Source organism: Crocuta crocuta, unplaced genomic scaffold (genome assembly GCF_008692635.1).
Source record: "Crocuta crocuta isolate KB4526 unplaced genomic scaffold, BGI_CrCroc_1.0 scaffold11, whole genome shotgun sequence".
NCBI lineage: Eukaryota > Metazoa > Chordata > Mammalia > Carnivora > Hyaenidae > Crocuta > Crocuta crocuta.
The window spans coordinates 6,119,394-6,138,805 of NW_027528624.1; the positions used below are offsets into that span (position 1 = coordinate 6,119,394).

The window sequence follows — 19,412 nt, forward strand, 5'->3', positions numbered from 1 at the left end:
CCTCGGGACGCCGGCTGCACCCCTGCCCCCGGAGTGTGCGACCTCACCGGAGCCAGCAGCATCGTGGAGTCCGACCAGCGGCTCGGGACAAGCTGGAGCAAACCTCGTTTCGAGCAAAGAACCCTCGAGAATTTTTACGTTTGTCCCTATTTGTGAGTGAGGCCTGAACTCTGCAAGGCTGAGTGTGTTTGGCCTGGGGACCAGCCAGACCGCCGTTCCTCCGACCGAAGCTGCCGGTGCCCCTTTTGGTGACGTCACATCACCACTTCTACCTCATGGCTGCATGATTATCATTGGATTTTGCTTCTAAATCACTGTGTTTCAGATCCACTTTTACGGATATGTTGGACAAACATTAATGTTTTAAATCTGTAGACAGCCGTAGCTTTTACAGGCTTCTGCACTCGGAGAATACACCAAGTCAAGAGCTACCCCAGTACCACTGTGTGGTCTATGAAAAGGTCGTGTTCGCTCTCAAAAACAGTAAGCGAGGGGATCGGCGGACTCTCCGGGGGCGTGAGCTCCTCCTCCGCCGGTACCCCGAACCACTGTGGCCCGGCCCCCAGCTGCGAGCTGCCCGCGGGACGGCTGGGGATTTTCGTGGAGAAAGGCCCCCTGCGCGCCCGCTTTCCTAGGGGGGCAGCCAGCTCCGGCCTCGGCGCGCGCTCCGCACGGCAGGGAGCGCTCGCAGGGCCGGCTCTCCGCAGGGCTGGCCCAAGCTGCGGGGAGGTGACGAGGTCCGCCCGGACGTGACGCTCCTACGCTCGTCTCCCAGGACGGGCCCCCAGGAGCACTCCAGGGGGCGATGCTCCCCGGGGTCTTCATTCTGGGGAAACCTGCGTCCCGGGCGCCGGGGCAGCTCCTTGCTGAAGAGGCTTGCGGCGTCCGTGAGACGTGCGCACGGGCCGAGCGGCCCAGCGACGGGCCTTTCCAAGGTCGGGCGCCTCCTAACGGAACGCTTCCTCGCGGGAGGGCCGAGCGCGCGGTCGCCAGCGCAGAAACCGGAAGCTGCCGGTGCCCCTCTTGGTGACGTCACGCCGTCACTTCCTGCCTCCTCCTCTTGCTGCGTGAGGCGGTCCTGAAAGGGAGAGCGTGGTGCCTGCCGCCCTCCGACCTGGACCCGCGGCGCTGGGGAGCCGCCGGCGCGCGGCCGCTGGTCAGAGGCCGTGTTTGGTCCCGGAACCACTTCAGGGGAAAAAAGAGAGGTCTCTGGGCCCCCTCACGTTCTGGGGCGAAGGCAGGGTGTGTGTGACTCGAACTGCACCGCCGCTAGATGAAGGGGGGATTGACAGGAGCACCCGGGGAAGCGGCGGTGTGCCCGGCGGCCTTCTCGTCGCCCAGCCCTCGTTCGCGTCGTGCTTTGGGAGCTCGCGGTCAGGGAGGCGTCCCCACCCTCATTTTACACGTGGGGAAGCTGGCGCGCGGGTAGAACGGCCGGCCCGCGGTCTCGGGGCGAGGGAGCCGCAGCCTGCGCACCGCCAGGGCGGGCCNCGGGCGCAGGTCGCCCCACGGGAACGCGGTCGCAGACCCCGAAGCCGTCCCCGGGCCTGCGGCCACACGTCTCTGCCCTCTGCGTTGTGCGAACGCGTGTGCGGCCGGCACGCGGCCTCACGTCGGCCCCGCTCAGGCTGCCGGCAGACGCGAACTCGGCCCCGGCCTCCCCGGAACGCCCGGCCCGCACCCAAGCCCGAATTTGTGCCTCGTTTCGCTTCTGCAGCTTAGACCCACGATGCGGTACTTGTCCCTCGAGCAGAGAGCGCTCCTCTTGGACGTTCTTAGAACTCTCCGGCTGTTGGGGCGCCTGGGTGACTCAGTCGGATAAGCATCTGACTTCGGCTCAGGTCATGATCTCACAGTTCGTGGGTTCGAGCCCCGCGTCGGGCTCTGTGCTGACAGCTCAGAGCCTGGAGACTGTTTCAGATTCTGTGTCTCCCTCTCTCTCTGACCCTCCCCTGCTTGCTCATGTGCTCTCTCTCTCTCAAGTATTAAAAAAAAAAAAAAAGAACTCCCCGGCTGTTCTGGTTTAGTTGTGCCTGATGAACACTTGGTGAGTGAACACGCAAACATCCAAGAACAGGATTCGGCATAGATGATGCCTTCCAGTCGTATCCGCCCCACTTCTTCGGGGAGCGCAGCAAGGTAGCCGTCCCACCCGCCGCTGCTCTCCCGCTGGGAATCCCATCAGTCCAAGTGCGTCGCGTCTTGGCCTCAGAGGACACGGCGTCCAGTGCCTAAATGTGTTCCACCAGCAGCTTCTCTTCTGCGGGCGTCAGGCCTGTGTGCACCGGGGGCGTTTGCACAAGTCCTGCGAGTGGCCCTTACTCCCAAGAGCATCTCCGTGCCAAGGAGCAGCCCCTGCTGTGGTGTGAAAGTCTGCACTCCCGGAAGAGATCAGGGCACGCCTGTCCCCCGTGTTTGCGCCGGCTGACCCTGCTCAGAGGCGTTTGTGCCACACGCGCCTGTCCTGGCTCGGGGCACCCAGCTTCTACTTGCTACTGAGATGGGCAGTGGGTGTAAAGTCATTGCCCACATCGCCGCAGACTGGATGCCTGCGCTTTAGTTTTCCGCTCGGTTTCCTCAGGGACTCGGCCACATCTTCAAGACTCGGGCCGGGGAGACTCCGCTGCAGGGAGACGGGGAAAACCGGAGCTGCCTCACAGGGCCTCCGCTGTGTCCGACAGACGTGCTCCGCCCGCCCCCCGGCGCCTGCCGCACACCCCCTGACCGCGCACTGCCGGGCTCCCGCACCTGCACCTCCCGCCAGGAGGGCCCCGTCCAGCTGCCCCTGGTGCCCACGGTCCAACCTGTCCCTCCCGGCAGTGCTGCGGGGTCACTGCCGCCCGGAACACCGGAGCAACGGCAGGGGCGGGCTGGGAGCACGGGATGCGCTGTGTAGACACGTACCGCAGAGACCCAAACACTTTAATTGGTTTTTTGGAGGCATAATTTAGTCATCTTACCTAAAGCGCCTTTCACTCTCACAATCCAATACAGAAAACTCAGCACCAAAGAATGAAGGGGAACCCCGTCGTTCCCCATCCCTGCCCTCCCCCTGTGCCTCAGATCCCCCCTGAATGATCACATAATAAGGCTCACACTCAGCCGCATATCATTCTCACTTATATGTGTCCTTTCTCTAACACACACACACACACACACACACGAAAAGAAAATCAAAACCCACTAAAGCATTACAGGGGAAAAAAGATTTAAGAATATCTTCCTCCCCATCATCTGGCATCAAGACCGAACTCCCTGGCTTCCCAGCAGGGGCTCACCCCGCTTCGTCCCTGGGTCCCACTAAGGATGACAGGCAGCGTCCACCAAGTCCCCAAGGTCCCCTCTGGGTGCTAATGCGTCTGGGGTCAGTCGCTCCGCTTCTGCTTGCTGTCGATGTTGCCATAGGCAGAGCCCTTGTCGATTTCTGTCACACCGATCATCCATCGAACTCCCATGGAGGCTGCGGAAACAGGAAGGGCAAGGAGTTAGGAGGAGGCTTGAGGGGGCTGCCGAGGGGAAAGCTGTCTGCAAAGCTCCAGCATCAGCTGAGGGGCTGACCTGGGGCCTGTGGCGGCATCACACTGCACAGTTACCCTTGAGCACGAGCATCAGGATAGACTACATGACATTCAAACAAACAGAGCAAGGCTGTGCTGCTGGGGGGTTTTAATCCTACGACCCTCCGAATTCCACAAGCCATGCCCACTGCACACGAAGGCTCACGGGATTCCTCTGCCTCCCACACAGGCCCCCTGTAGAGAGCATTCGCTTGTGAACACAGGGCAGGCGCTTACAAAGTAGCTTTCAGAGAAGCTCGCCAGCCCCCCAGGAGCCTGGGGGTTGCGGAGCTCAAGTATCTGTCCACCGCTGCTGATGTAAGTATAGAGCAGCGAACAAGGAAAATCTCCAGAAAGCCTTTTCTCTGAGCGAGGTTCGGCCGAAACAGAGGACGGGAGGGACCCTCGTGAGAACCCAGCTGAAGCACCAAGAAGCTGGAAAACAAGGCCAAGTTCAGATGCTGTAGTTTAACCTACTCCCTCGAGAGGGCAGACTCGGTAAGCTCTCTCAAGGCAAGGAGCTTGTCTTAATCACCTTGATGAGCCGAGCACCAAACACGGGGGCTGGTAGACAGTCGGTTTATCACACACGTTTCAGAATGGATAGACGGGGGACAACTGAAATCTCCACGATGCACGTGTTTACAGGCATGAGCATCGTGGCCTGTGGACCATCGCTGAGACACCCGTGGGGCTGACTGGCGGGTGAGCGCAGCCCAGCCCCGTGAGGCCCGTGTCTCTCTCCTGGGCGGGTTCTGAGGACCCCGTCTCAGTAGTGGAAACACCGTGCGGTGGCAGTGATGACAGCGCAGAGCGTAAAGAGGTGCGTAAAACATCAGCTCTGTTGCCAAAGGCTGTAGACAGGGAACAAGACAGCAATCCAAGGCAGAGTGCAGTGAGGCGGGGGCTCATGGCTGATGAGGGTAGGGGTGGGGGCACAGGACAGCCTGCTCCTCCAGAGCTCTGGAGGGGACCCCATCTCCTGGGGAGTGTGTTTGGCCCCTGTTTTGGCCCTCACCACACACCTTCATCACCGAGGAGCCACGTTCTGCTGCGTGCACTCTGTCTGCCCCCCTCCCTCTGGCGACCTGGACAAAGTAGCTCCCTGTCACCTGGCCTGCAAGCCGCAGCAGGGGTCCTCTGGCCTGTGGGGGAGGAGGACTAAAATGATTAGAAACAGGGTTCTCTTACACCCTCTTTCTTCTACACAGACCAGGCATTATTTTAATTTTCAGCATTAAAATCAATCTTTTAAGTTTTAAAAAGACTAGAGGAGGGTCTGTTTTAGGAATAACAGCCAGTCTGGCCTCTTGCAAACAGTCTAGAATTGGTTGGCTTGATGCAAAAAGACAAGCGAGGTTTTGTGTGTGCTGTGACAGGTGGAAGGGGCCACAATTCGGTGGGTGAAAACACGGAGCCACAGGAAGTGCAGCCACGTGAATTTACAGACGCGCCTATGCGCGAGCCTGGAGGAACGTGTGCCACACTGTCAGTGATGATCCGTCATCCCTGGGAAGCAGGCTATTGGGAGTCTGGAGCATTCGTGCAGCGCCTGTCCGTTCTGCCCCCAGATCAGTGCATGCTTTCGCACCCGTGCTGTCTGCTCCGTCTCCAGGGACGCAGGCTGCCCTCTGCCCACGCTTTCCACCGTCCCCAAGAGTGGACTCCTTTCCTCCCCCCAGACTCGGGGCGCTGGGGCTGCTTCAGAGGGGCGGCCAGTGAGGTGGGGCCACCTCACGGTGGGGGGGGGGGTCCTGCCACGTTTCCCTCTGGCTCCAGGTGACCTGTTCGTAGGACAAGATAGACTTGGGGGCACCTGGCTGCAGGGAAGCTTGGCGCTAAGGAGAAATCACAGCGGTTCGAAGCCACCGTCAGCGACGCCAGTACAGATTCACGAACACGGCTACCAAACCCCTCTATCAGGTGTCCGTGCCACCACGTCCAAGAAGCACGTCCCCAAAGGGGCCTGGACCTGCTTTGAGGGGCCCGGAGCCTTTGCTGGCCGCTGGTGGGCTCTAGGAAAAAGGTTTTCCTCGTGAGAAGGAGGAAGCGAGTACAGGGAGCAGTGCTGTCTGCAGGGACCCCGTGACTAGATCTGCCGCCTTACCGGGCCTCCAGGCCTGGGGTCCCAGGTGTGTGTGGACACAGGTCCGCAGACATGGTCCCTGTCCTTCTGTGTCGAGTTACCCCCCTTCCGCCTCCACCTCTCTCCCCGTCACATGCTCCTCGCGGTGGCGTGGGTGGGGCGGTCCCTACCTCGGGCCTCTTGCTCTTTACTTACCCACAAAGAAGACGAGGACAAAGCTGGCCAAGGTCAGGGAGGACCCACTGCTGATCATGTTGATGAGGAACCGGAAGAAGGGGTAGAGCAGCAGGGAGGCCCAGAACAGCCAGTTGATGAGTGTCCAGGGCCGCCGGGGGGGCACCATGGGGGTCTCCGGGAAGGTGCCCGTCCTGTAGTACTCCTCCTGGAAGGCATCCTGGGGACAGAGAGATGACCCTGAAGCACCTCTCTCACGCACCCCCCGGGGCCGGTGCAGGCCCTGCCCGAGGCACCACCTCTGAGGCCAGCTCCCAGCATCCGGGCCCGTGAGCTCCGCAGAACTGGGGGCTGCAGCGCCGCCCCGGCGGGGACCCGGCAGGCACCTGCAGTGTCCTCACGGTCCTGAGTTTGCCTGTCCCCTCCCCCACCATGACACAGCGAGGCAGGGCCATCGCAGCTATGTCACTCAGCCGTGGTGCCAGGCCAGCCCCGGTTCCTTCCTCGTCCACTCCTTAGCTGTTCCCTGCCTCTGGCCAGGTGACCAGCCTCTGACACCCAGACTCCTGGTCTGTAAGATGGGCAGTACTGCCACCCAGGACGGGCCGGGGGTGGGGAGGCTGGATGAATTGAGACAACACGCTCAACCTGGCCCTCAGTGAACACCTGCAGAACAGACAGCCACGAGCTTGCCCTCTCGCACCTGTCCCATGACACCGCTGCACCTTCTGGAAGGCATCTGGCTCGTACACCCTGGCCGTGTGGCCACGAAGGGCTGTGGGGGCTGCTCACAGGAGGGGGGGGCGCTCACGGGGGAGCCCTGGCAGAGGAGGACTCAGTGCCCAGCCCGGGCCAGCCTCCCAGGGCCAGTGCTCTCCAGGCCTCCTTCCTTCCTCAGGACCCGGCAGCTCTGTGTGGCGCCTGTCGAAGCAGCCAGATGGCCACCAGGCTCCTGTCCTGACACTTCAGTAGATTCTCATCTGGTGCCTGACCTGAGACTAAGTACAGGGGGGCCCCCACTTCTCTGTGGGCTCCAGACACCCCCCCATGGACACCTGCACCCACAGAGTGCCAAGCCCTATATATACCGTGTTCTTCCTATACCTACATCCTTGTAAGAGATAAACAGTGGTAACACGATAGAGCAGTTCGAACAACGTAATCGAGGCTGTGTGAATGTGGTCGCCCAGTACCTTCGTCACGCGTGTACCCTCCCTTCCTGGGACGGTGTGAGATGATGAGATGCAGGGAGGGGGTGGCGTGCGAGACACTAGCCCGCTGCCAACCTGGTGCCGCGTCAGAGAAAGATCACCTGCTTCTGCACCGGCACCGACTGCGGGTCACTGACCACAGGTCACAGGCCGAGGATGAGGGGGACCGCCTGGGGCCCAGTGTGTGTGTGTGTGTGTCGGCAGGGCGTCTGCGCTCGGGCCATCAGGAGTCTCAGCACGCACACGGCGAAGCATGGGGAGCCCCAAGGTGGGAGTGAGCGACACAGCAGGACCAGGAGATGCCTCCCCGAGAGGGTGCTGCTGGGCGGGACGGGCCACAGGGAACAAGGACAGAGAGACTAGCACCAGGACATCGATGGGCACCGTCCCGGGCACCGGGGAGGATGAGGGCCGGCAGCCGTGGGCAGTCTCCCCATTTCTTAATATCAGCAACAAATTCAAATACCCTGAAGACCCCCTGGAGGCTGACAACACACATGCTGCCCAAAACCCATCGCTGGGTCCCACGAGCCACCCGTCTTAGCCTAGTAACATCCCCTTCTCTAAGGAGCCGAGGGTCCTGGGAGACGAGCTTCCATATACCTGCAACTTACACCTTAGGTGCCAACTCTTCCCATCAACAGCCTGAGACAGAAGCCTCTAAAATACATCCTACTTCTCCGTTTGCCCAGTCAGGCGGTGCTGAGTAATGCGCTTTCTTGACCACTTAGGGTCATTATTAAAATGAGTCCACAAATGGGCCTTTCTGGAAGGAGAGCCTCTGACCCTTCCCCTGGCGATTCAGGATCTCTGCCCTGGGCCCCTTCCCAGGCCCAGTCCAAACTTCCTCCCTCGTCTCTGCTCTTGGGCCGAATAATCAAATAATTTTAGGACAGTCGACCTGTGTGCCGAGTGCTCCCGACCCCCAGGTGAGAGCCTGTGGCCACAGCAGGCTACCTGATGGTGACAGGTCTGATGCCCAGACACAGGGCACCTCACTCGTCAGAGCCTCCCACTGTCCCTCCCTGCCATTAACTTGGGTGATGCTTCTCCTCCCAGGCTGGGGCCGCAGGAGCCCAATAACCAGGTGAGGGGTTTGCTGCAGACTGTCCCCCCAGAATCTGCTTACGGAAACCTGAGCCCCAGGGCGATGGTTTCAGGGGCGAGGCCTTTCGTGAAGACAGAGCCCGCATCACTGGAATTGGTGCCCTTATCACAGGGGCCCCAGAGAGTCCAGCACATGAGGACACGGCCTGGNTGGCCTCAAGCTGCGATGGGCAAATGTCTGCTGTTTACAGGCCACCCAGTCTCTGGCACTTTGTCATACAGCCCTGATTGGACGAAGTAGGAGGGGATCTGATTGGATGAAGACAGAAAGGGATCTGATTGGACGAAGACAGGAAGGGATCTGATTGGACGAAGACAGGAGGGGATCTGATTGGACGAAGTCAGGAGGGGATCTGATTGGACGAAGACAGGAGGGGATCTGATTGGACGAAGACGGGAGGGGATCTGATTGTACAAAGACGGGAGGACCGCTTTACTGAGGTGTCGTTTATATATCATCAAACTCCCTCATTTTAAAAAGTGGCAAGTTTTTTTTTAATTCTTCTCTTTAACAGTCTTGATAATCCTTTTCTCTTATGATATTTCTGTGGAGAACCCAGGGCCGCTTTTCCCATCTCTTGCCAGAAAGACACTTGCTGAGCCAAAATTTATTTGTACCTCTAGCAAGAGGAAAAAGCACTCCTTTTTCTAGGGAGGCAGAACTAATTCGGTCCAGAGTTTTCTTTGTCTCTGCTTCGTTGAGAAAACTAAGACCCTTCACTGCCCCCACTGACGTCGCTGCTGCAGTCACCCTTGCTGGCCTCCCGGGGGCGTCACGGGGACTCTGCGACCCGGAGAGGTAGAGGGAAGAGAAGGAAAGAACGAGAGATGGAAAGTAAGAGCTTGTCTCCTCTGTCGGCAGGTTTGGGCAAGAGACACCCTCTCAGAGGACGCCTGTCCCAACGGTAGCCTGACATGGGCGCGGGACTCAGGCTTGGAGTGTGTCGTTTGCAAAGGGCTGAATGGCGGGGCCGAGCCGGAGAGCCCGCCGCCCCTCCCAGCAGCGATGCCCTGGGCCGTGGCCAGCTTGGAAAACCCTCAGCTCCTGTGCCTGAAGAATGTCCCGCTGGCTTCCCCGCCCCACCCAGGGAAGCTCCCCCTCCACGCCCACACGACAGCTCCAACGCTGCTTTCCTTCACCCACTTCTCAGTTTGCACCATTAATGACTAGTTTTTCACCCCTGCAGCGCACTTCAGACTGCAAGCCAGGGAACTAAAGGCTTCAACGCAGGAATGAAAAGTTAGAATTTGTTGAGGCCACGTGATGGAGGAACCGCGATGGCTCGGGGCCGGTGATCTGGGAGCTGCTGCTGTCCCCACAGAGGAACCGTGAGGGCAAGCATTGTTTCTCAAAGCCCACGTCTGGTACCCTGCAGCAGGCCGGAGGGCTGACAAGTGATAAACATCGTGCATCTCCGAGATGCTAAACTTGTTCCACGTAAAGGATGGCCCTGGCTTCAGAGATGATGTGCTTCCTATTTTAGAGTGTTAAAATGGCAGTCATAGATAGTGGGTTTCTGTCTATCTATCTATCTGTTTTGAGAGAGAGAGAGAGAGAGAGACATAGAATCCCAAGCAGGCTCCACACCGTCAGCCCAGAGCCCGACATGGGGCTTGAACTCACCAACCATGAGATCATGACTTGAGTCAAAATCAAGAGCTGAACACTTAACTGACCAAGCCACCCAGGCGTCCCTAGTGGGTTTCTTTTGAGGCCTCTGCTGGAGCACAATAAAGTGTCAGCGCATTCCTGTGTGGCTGCCACCACCCTGTCCCACACTGACAGGCACTTTACTCGTCCGTGAATTCAAAGCCTGAGAATTGCTGCCTTCAAGCCCCAAGCTCAAAGTCAACAGAATTGTCTTTTGACATCATACATCCAAAAGATGATGACTGAAATAGAGCCCCACTCTGACAAGCAGGGTGGGCACCCAGATGTCTGACGGAAACCCCCAGACCCATCTAGGCTCCTGAGGAAACGGGGCAGACAAACGAAATGACGCAGTCATTCCCTGACATCTGGTCACATTTCCTCTTGGGGGCACCGCCGATCACCTGCGCTGACTGCCCAGCGGTGTTCCCTCCAGGGAGAAGGCAGGCCTCAGTGGTCTGCTCACTGCAGACACAGCCCTCCATAGCGAGGAAGGACTTGGCCCTGGGAACCCGGCTTTAGTAATGAGCTGGGAAGACGGGCCAGTGATGTCATTCCCTGGACCTTAATTTCCTCAGCATTAGCATGAGAGCTTGGAGCCAGGGGATCATTCTGAGAACACTTCCAAACTGGACACTTAACTGAACGCTATCATTTCTAACGGATACGTAGTTTAGAAAACAGCTTCCCGAGAGAGGTCAGCCACCAGGAAACATGCCTCTTCACCAAAAGCCCAAGGGGCCCAGTTCACACAACGGCCCCGCTCTCCCACCAGGACACGGGAGAGAAAGGGCCGATAGAGAAAACTCTCCTTCACTTTGGTGGGTGTTGGGGTTTTGCATGTGTCAGATTTGTTTGTGTGGTTCTTTCCAAAGGGATTCATTTCTTAGGCCTTTGCTTCGCACATTTCTCCTCTGGCTAATGGCGACGTGTTTTACGCTGCCTAATGACTAAGCCAGAAAACCGTGCAAGAAAAACGCTGCCTCGTGCATGAAACCAGAGGAAAGGAATTTATACTGTTTGTGTGTTTCTGTCGGGCCTGGGCCTGTGGCAACACAGAATCGTGAGGACTGGGCATCTTGTTAAAAAGCATCTGCAGCAACGGGGCGCCTGGGTGGCTTAGTCGGTTAAGCGTCCGACTTTCGCTTAGGTCATGATCTCGCGGTTCGTGGGTTCGAGCCCCACGTCAGGCTCTGTGCTGACTGCCAGCTCAGAGCCTGGAGCCTGTTTCAGTCTGTGACTCCCTCTCTCTCTGACCCTCCCCTGCTCACGCTGTCTCTCTCTCTCTCTCCTAGAAATAAATAAAAAACATTAAAAAAAAATTAAAAAAAAAAAAAGCATCTGCAGCGGGTTTCCAAGGGCGGGTCGGCAAGCGGCCTGTCAGAGGCGGTCTAGAAATACACGTTTCTAGAGCTCCTCAGACCTGCTGCGTAAACCTCTGAGGCTGAGGAAGTGGCACAGCTCACGTTGTGACAGCTTGGCCAGTAACTGTTTACTGTTTATAGGAGGAAGCTGGATGCCCATCCCTATAAGCCGTTCAGAAATGACACCAAGTTCTGCGAATGGGCTTTTAAAGGCACCGTCGGAAAATCACTGCCTTGGGAACACAGGAGCAACTTCTTGCTAAGACAATATGAGGATTTGATCCCCAGAATGAAGCATATTTGTAAAAAGTCTCTACTTAATCCGATGGTAGTAATTTGGAAGGCTTTGGGGCCAAAGCACATTTGCAAAAGGTAGGATTAAAATTCTTACTCCACTGCAGGGGGCAGCCCATTTAAAAAGAGAGTATGTATTTATGGAATTTGGCAACAGGAAATCAGTATCCTGCTTATGGTGCTCGATTCTAGGTAATAAGCTGGTTTGGCCTTAAAACATACGATGAATCAGAAATCAGTTTTTATAGGCAGTGAGGCTTGGTCATAAAGACGCTTTCCTCGCTAGTGGCAGCTAGCCTTTTCTCCTTCCTAAGATCAGGCAGTTGGGGCAAGGATAATTAGCCTCCCTCTGCCCTGAGCAGGTCCCTGAGAAAGAAACCAAGGAAACGTAAGGCCCTGCCCAGAGAAAGGAAAGAAGGTGTGTGTGTGGTGGTGCAGGGGGGGCGGGGGGCGGGGGGGGCTGGAACAGACAGGAGGCAGTGGGCACCGCACCAGATCACACAGTGAAGACGGACCCTTGCAAGGCTCCAGAGCGCGGGTGCTGGGGATTCTGAGACCAAACGGGCAGGTCTGGAAGCCGTCGGGCTCGTATGCGTTACTGAAAGAACACTCCACCCCCAAGTACCAGATACAGGCTGTTGGGGCCATCGCTTCCTTTTCAGTCCACTACACCCATCATTCTTCCCGCGAAGCCCCGTTTAAGACGTATTTTGCTATATTCTTTTCCCTATTGCCAAGCAGAATGTCAGCTCCACCCCCGCCCCGGGTGGCTACCAACTGGGTGGTGGGGTCTCACCACCGTCCGCTCCCAGAGGCCCCCATGGTGTGCCCACCGCTGCAACTCGAAATGGGGTCCCTGGGCCCTGCAGAAGCCCCCCGCGGCACTGACCTTCTCCTGGTAAAGTTTGTGCAGCCAGGCTGAACACTTGTCTTCATCTTCTGGGACTTCTTCTAGAGGAATCCGCCTGAAAAGCAGAGAGCAGCTGGCAGCCGGGAGGCCGACGCCAGAGAACCCCCCACCGCGGTTTCAGAATAACCATGCTTGACATCTCTGGGCTCAGGTTTAGGGAACCCGATCGTGCAGATGTGAGGAGGGCAATTCATTTGAAATTCACACCCATCTTGGGGAAATTAGGCCCACTTGCAATCACGGTCCATGAAGAAGTGGCCAACGATAGGTTCAGTGACAGACAGGGGCACCGTCAAGAGAGGACACCTGCCTCTCTCCGTTCTCCCTCCCTCCCTCATGGAAAAGCTCCAAACACCTGCTGTTTGCTTCTCCAACAGAAGGCAAAATCACCGCCATTTCCCCATGTTATAACCCAATATGCAGAGAATCTACGTATAGGTGGTAATCTGCTAATACTTCTGCCGGCCAGGTAATGACTTAATACAGTGGTGAAGTGTCTCCCATCAAATGATTCCTCTGACCTCCTGGACACTGTAGAGGTGGACCTGCTGTAAGGATTTCGACAAATACAAGGACCTGTATCTCGAGGAACTAACATTCCCCCAGGATGGGAGGAACCATGAGACCCTGGCCTGGTCCTGGGGCTCTATTGCCAAGTAGAGTATCACCCTAGAGGTGGATGAGATTCTAGGGTGGCTCTGGGCTGAAGCTGGCATGGGCTGGAGGCTCAGTCACTTGCAAACGGCCCCACTGAGCAAGGGGGGAGTCATTGGACCATGTTTCCTGTTGCCCATAGAGTTCTGCTGTCCCCGGGTTGCTGGCTTTTGCGACATCCAGGCGTATTTATTCGCACCTGACTTTATCCACGTAAAATTCTACATCCCTCATGATTGCCCTGGGTGGATGGACTCCCCTCTATGGCTTTGGATTATCTTAGCATGAAGATACATTTTCAGAACTTCTCCATCACACTATAGCCTGTTAAGAAAACGTGCGATCTTATCCTGTGACAGAGGCAGTAGTGTTCAGGGGTAAGTCGTTCACGTGATGAGAAATCACCCCGTAAGCTCTTACACATACTCCCACGAACACCCTACTCCTGCGCTCTGTCTGGCTCACCCTGGTTTGGAAACCAGATCTCTAAATGTGTTTCTCGAAAAAGGTTAGAAAGCCTACATACTATTTATTTCAATAGTAGGAGTTTAAGGCAATTTTGCTCTTTTCAGTAACTTATTTGACATCCTCACCCTCGCTGTTGGAATACTTTGTATTGAGGTGAAACACAAGAAAGCCTCTGTCATTTTGGAGGGGCCCCTGCACCACGCGGAGATGTGTGTGGAGCGGCACGGACCTCCTCGGAGGTGGTGAGGGTGTACCGACTGCGGTGGTCCCACGGGGCATTGTGTTTATGACCCTCATCCCTACGTGCACTCCAGAGAGTTGCAGTTACCTGAGAGGTGGCCTAGTGGAGATGCAATCATCTCACACAGTGGGCAATCATCTTGCGAGGTTTCCCCAAATACCCAGGGCCCCTCAGGCCACTGAGTGGCACTCCTGCCAGCTGATAGAGCTCAGGGGACAAAGCCTCCCTTACTTCCGGAAGAAGGCCTCCCTTGGGGAGGTTGGGCCTTAGAATAAGCATGATGCTTCCTTCCTATCTGTAAGGGGGCGCCAGAGTCATTTCCAGCTAGAAAGCTACTTAATTCAGGCTCTCAGTCCTGGAAGGTTTGAGCTTTTTTTCTTGCAGCCTCATGGTGACGATCAGCTGCCCAATTTGCATCGGGCTGTGCTGTACTTTAGCATCTGTAAGGTCTTTAAAAAAAAAAAAAAAAAAGAATCAGAACGCTATAGAACAGTCAGCTAGTTCTCCAGTAGTGGGCACGTCTGATCATCTTGGTTAGTTAGCTTTCTGGAAAGACCACCTGCTGACTAAGGGACCAATGCGATCCTTTAACCGGGTCACATGGGGTTTCGTGTGTGCGTCCCCATTGTGTTTTATCGCCTGCAGTATCTTTCACCCATTTCCCTTTAATCTTGACATGGCAGACGGCCAGGGCGAGATCCATTCTGTCAGCTGATAAACGGGCAGAGGGAACTGGATGGCCTAATATCCAGTGAAGTGTTTTCAATAAAATCGTAATAGCTTGGCATATAACACATAAGGAAGATCCTGCTAAAATGTTCTCCATTTGTTTCTAGACCTCCTTATAAATGACACACGCTCTTGTCTGCAGACATCTGTGTGCAGTAGACACATCTTCCAAGAAGAGGAGTCAATGAAATAATCTCTTCATACTCAATCTCCAAATGACTAGAACATAATCATCATCTGTCCAGCCTGAGCTCTATGATGGGTATGAAGAGGTCAGAGAGAATCAGAAAGTAGCTAAGAAACGAGGCCTCTTGATGATTCACATGAGTGGCGTGTGTCTTGAGTTCCCAACACAAATGCAGAATGTGAGCAAGTTCATTGGTACAGATGACCGACAAGAAAATATTAAATAGATTTCCCTGGAAAGAGCCTGGCCGGCCATTCGTGATTGATTTACTTTGACGGGCGCTCTCTTTTTCGGAAGGGAAATGGAACCAACTTACCTGACGTATAAATCTGCGTGATATTTCTTCCCATTTAGGACCCCCAACAGTGTTGGATTTTCATTATTTCTGAAATTGAGTGTACAGTCATATACAGCTGAAACTATAAAAAAAATAAAACAAATACAAAGCAGTATATAGCGTGTGAACCCAATTTTCTTCTGTAGATACACACATTGGAAAACAGTAATGAAATCTGCTAACTGGGTATCTCAGGGTGGTGGGATTACTGGGTTCTTCTTCATGCTTTTCTATATTATCCAAATGCCTTCATGAACACACATCACTTTCTGTAATCAGAAAAGCACATCTAACTTAGTAGCCGAGAGCAGAGTTATGACTGAGGTCTGATCTGTTTAAAGCAATACTGCACTGTCTCTTGTAGACATATGGCAACAAGGACCAAGATTTCGACAAAGATCAGTAATAAGATCAACGAATCTAACGTGTACTAAGTTCACGGCAGCGTAACCATTTTACGAGTGTTTCTCCCCCTAGAAAACTAAGACAGCCTCAAAACCAGAAGAGGATGCTGGGAACCTCTTAAGGAATTGGACTGGAGTCCGCTGAAACAGCTGAGAAACGAAGAAGAATGTGTGTCGACACATCGCCCAAGCGGCGAGTTACCCGGTCAGCAGCAGAAAGAACAGGAGTTTGGAAGTCAGGCCGGTGGCAGCGCGACTTTCTCTGGCACAGGCCACTCAGCCTCCCTGAGCCCAGCTCCCCTGGACGATGGGACCCACGATGCCCTCCTCCCACGCCTGCTGAGCTGACGCAAGTCAGCACTGCCCACAGGGCCTGGCACGCTGTGCTCGGGAGATCGTGCACCTGGTACTGTACTGAGATCCTGGTGTGTGTGCAATTACGAGTAATAAAGTGGGTGGGTGGGTGACAGGTGTCTCGGTCTGGTTGGGAATATGAAGAGCCAACATTGAAAAATCAGTCAGAAAATCACTGTCCATTAGCTTCTACCTGCTGCCTGACCACCACATGTGGCAGCTGGAGTTAGTCTTCCCGGAGGAGAGAGGGTCTCTCCTGCTGGCTCCTGGGAGTGCCTGGGGGTTCCCTGCCACCACCACCCCCCCCCCAAGGGAAAGGTGTTGCTCTCCATGGGCAAAGTGAGGCTGGTGGAGGCATTATGGTGACAGGCGTTCAGGCTGTATGGGGTGTGGCTGTGGGGTCACCGGGTCTCAGAGCAAGAAGGGCTCATGGAGCTCATGGAGTTCAGTGGACTTCAACCTCCTTCCTTCAGACCAGCTCTACATGAAGGAAGGTGACTTTGGTTAATTAAGGATGGGGGAGCGCCGGGGGGTCCCCAGAGGACAGCCTAAAACTAATGATTTGCACAGTTCTCTCCTCTTCCAGAGGGGTAACTCCAGGAGAAGCTCTTGAAGGGACAGAACGGCCCAGCAGGAAATCGGTCCGCCTGCAAAGCCCTGGAGCCCCAGCCTGTACGAACGAGCAGAGCCCCTTGGCATAAGTTCCTTACATTCTCTCTAAGCCCCAACTCCCCACCTGTGAACTGGAAGCAAGCAAAGGTTTCCCTCGGTGGATCTGGCAAGCACACTCTGGCCTCGACAAGTGTGACGGGCTTGCGCACAGGAGGGATGACAAGTGGCCCTGCGTGCGCTGGCCTCATTCCCAGGCTGGGGGGGGGGCGGGGCGCACGGAGGCTNGGGCGCCCCCACTAGGGGGCGAAGGTGAGGCGGCTCCTGACCAGGGGCAACGTTGGAGTAAATGTTCATTGTGCGCCAGGCCTGGTGCCCAGTCCTCTACCTGTTTTCTCACTTAACCCTCCAGGCAACTCGGAGAAGCGGTGCGAGGCGATGCACCCGGGGCGCCGCGGCACGCGAAGTGGGGGGCCAGCACTCAGGTCTGCCCCCGACTCCCCGGGGCGGTGCAGGACCGAGCAGCTGCTGCCTGGGAGGCCAGGGGAGGGGCCACAGCCAGGGCCAGTGGCTGCGGTCAGGCGGGTGAGGGGCCGAGGGGAGCTCAGGGACCGGGTCTAGNGGGGGCTGGCTGCCCGGGGACGGAGGCATGACCGGAAGCTGGAAACAAATGCTCCAAACTCGGGGTCAGCTGCGACAGATGGCAAGGTCACAGAGTTCATCAGCTGGAGGCAGCTGGGGCGAACAGACGGGCAAGCAATGCCACACAAAGCAAAACGACAAGAGAAACCTGGGCGAGGCAGGGGTGGGGCAGGCTGACCCCAGGTGAGGCCCCAGGGCATCCACAGGGTCAGCACAGCCCTGCAGTCCCGGTGCTGAGCAGGAGGGGGCAGTGTTTGTCCGGCGTGCGTGTGCATGCGCGCGTGGTGTGTGTGAGAGGAAGCGAGAGTGCAAGCGTTGGCCTGGATCCAGGATGACCATCCCTTGTCCCCCGTGTGCCCTCCTAGCTACCAGCCACAGTCAGCTGGGGGCGCTGCCGGGGGAGAGCCCCTGAGATCGGGGTGCTGGGGTTCGGTCTCCTTGCTGCAGGGGATTCTGGGGTCTTCCTTACCTACATTTCTCAAACTCCTCACGGTGATGGCGAAGCCTTTGGTGCGCGGCAGCAGGTGGTACTTGAGGCTGGGCAGCCCCTTGGCTTGGGCCACCTGCATGCTGATCTGGTGCTTCTTCTCCGTGAAGCGAGTGCCCTCACAGTGAATCAGGAACTGGAAGGGACAGGGCGACGGTCACACACGGCTCCCGGGCACACACACGGGGCCTTCGGTCACACTCAATCTCAGAGTCCCGTGCCGTCCCCTGTCACACGTCTCAGTCACCTGTGGTCCCACAGGAGCCCCAGGGAACAGCCAGGCAGCCATGTGGCCCTGACCTCAGGTGGGCCCGAGGCTGGCCTTCCTCTCTGTAAGCTCTGGAAACCAAAGTTCACCCTCTGAGGATAGTGGAGGAGTGAACGTATGTGTGGCTGTGTGCGAACGTGCGTGTGACAAGTGTCCCAAGTGTCTGGGTTTGATGAGTCTCCTGTGTGACAAGAGCACCCCGAGGCTGTGTGTGACAAGAGCATCCCCAGCGTGTAACAACGTCCCGAGTGTGTGTGTGACAAGAACATCCCGAGTGTGTGACAAGAATATCCCGTGTGTGTGACAAGAGTATCCCATGTGTGTGACAAGAGAATCCTGAGTGTGCGTGTGACAAGAACATCCCGTGTGTGTGACAAGAGTATCCTGAGTGTGCGTGTGACAAGAACATCCCGTGTGTGTGACAAGAGTATCCTGAGTGTGCGTGTGACAAGAACATCCCGTGTGTGTGACAAGAGTATCCTGAGTGTGCGTGTGACAAGAACATCCCGTGTGTGTGACAAGAGTATCCTGAGTGTGCGTGTGACAAGAACATCCCGTGTGTGTGACAAGAGTATCCTGAGTGTGCGTGTGACAAGAACATCCCGTGTGTGTGACAAGAGTATCCTGAGTGTGCGTGTGACAAGAACATCCCGTGTGTGTGACAAGAGTATCCTGAGTGTGCGTGTGACAAGAACATCCCGTGTGTGTGACAAGAGTATCCTGAGTGTGCGTGTGACAAGAACATCCCGTGTGTGTGACAAGAGTATCCTGAGTGTGCGTGTGACAAGAACATCCCGTGTGTGTGACAAGAGTATCCTGAGTGTGCGTGTGACAAGAACATCCCGTGTGTGTGACAAGAGTATCCTGAGTGTGCGTGTGACAAGAACATCCCGTGTGTGTGACAAGAGTATCCTGAGTGTGCGTGTGACAAGAACATCCCGTGTGTGTGACAAGAGTATCCTGAGTGTGCGTGTGACAAGAACATCCCGTGTGTGTGACAAGAGTATCCTGAGTGTGCGTGTGACAAGAACATCCCGTGTGTGTGACAAGAGTATCCTGAGTGTGCGTGTGACAAGAACATCCCGTGTGTGTGACAAGAGTATCCTGAGTGTGCGTGTGACAAGAACATCCCGTGTGTGTGACAAGAGTATCCTGAGTGTGCGTGTGACAAGAACATCCCGTGTGTGTGACAAGAGTATCCTGAGTGTGCGTGTGACAAGAACATCCCGTGTGTGTGACAAGAGTATCCTGAGTGTGCGTGTGACAAGAACATCCCGTGTGTGTGACAAGAGTATCCTGAGTGTGCGTGTGACAAGAACATCCCGTGTGTGTGACAAGAGTATCCTGAGTGTGCGTGTGACAAGAACATCCCGTGTGTGTGACAAGAGTATCCTGAGTGTGCGTGTGACAAGAACATCCCGTGTGTGTGACAAGAGTATCCTGAGTGTGCGTGTGACAAGAACATCCCGTGTGTGTGACAAGAACATCTTGAGAGTGTGTGACAGGAGCATCCCGAGTGCGTGTGACAAGAACATCCCGTGTGTGTGACAAGAGCGTTACGAGGACTTCTTTCTGCAGCAGTTAGTTCAGGGGAAGGATGGGGCAGCGTGCGGCAGTGGGGAGGCCAGCAGGTCCGCTTGGCAGGGGTGAGGCCGGTCAGGCTCAGGCAGGAGCCGGC

General features: G+C 56.1%; 1 protein-coding gene across 4 annotated transcripts in view; it reads right to left on the minus strand.

Annotated features, from left to right (window-relative positions):
• Positions 1–3,191: 3,191 nt before the first annotated feature.
• AGPAT4 (1-acylglycerol-3-phosphate O-acyltransferase 4) overlaps positions 3,192–19,412 on the minus strand; it is a 124,893-nt gene continuing 108,672 nt past the window's right edge. For all 4 annotated transcript variants that reach the window (XM_077755066.1, XM_077755069.1, XM_077755067.1 and 1 more), the window contains 5 exons: positions 17,449–17,602; positions 14,950–15,052; positions 12,334–12,409; positions 5,839–6,037; positions 3,192–3,460 (listed from right to left, as the gene is read on the minus strand). In XM_077755066.1, the coding sequence (XP_077611192.1) occupies positions 3,366–3,460; positions 5,839–6,037; positions 12,334–12,409; positions 14,950–15,052; positions 17,449–17,602 (627 nt within the window). In that variant the 3' untranslated portion in view covers positions 3,192–3,365. The remainder of the gene's footprint in view (positions 3,461–5,838; positions 6,038–12,333; positions 12,410–14,949; positions 15,053–17,448; positions 17,603–19,412) is intronic.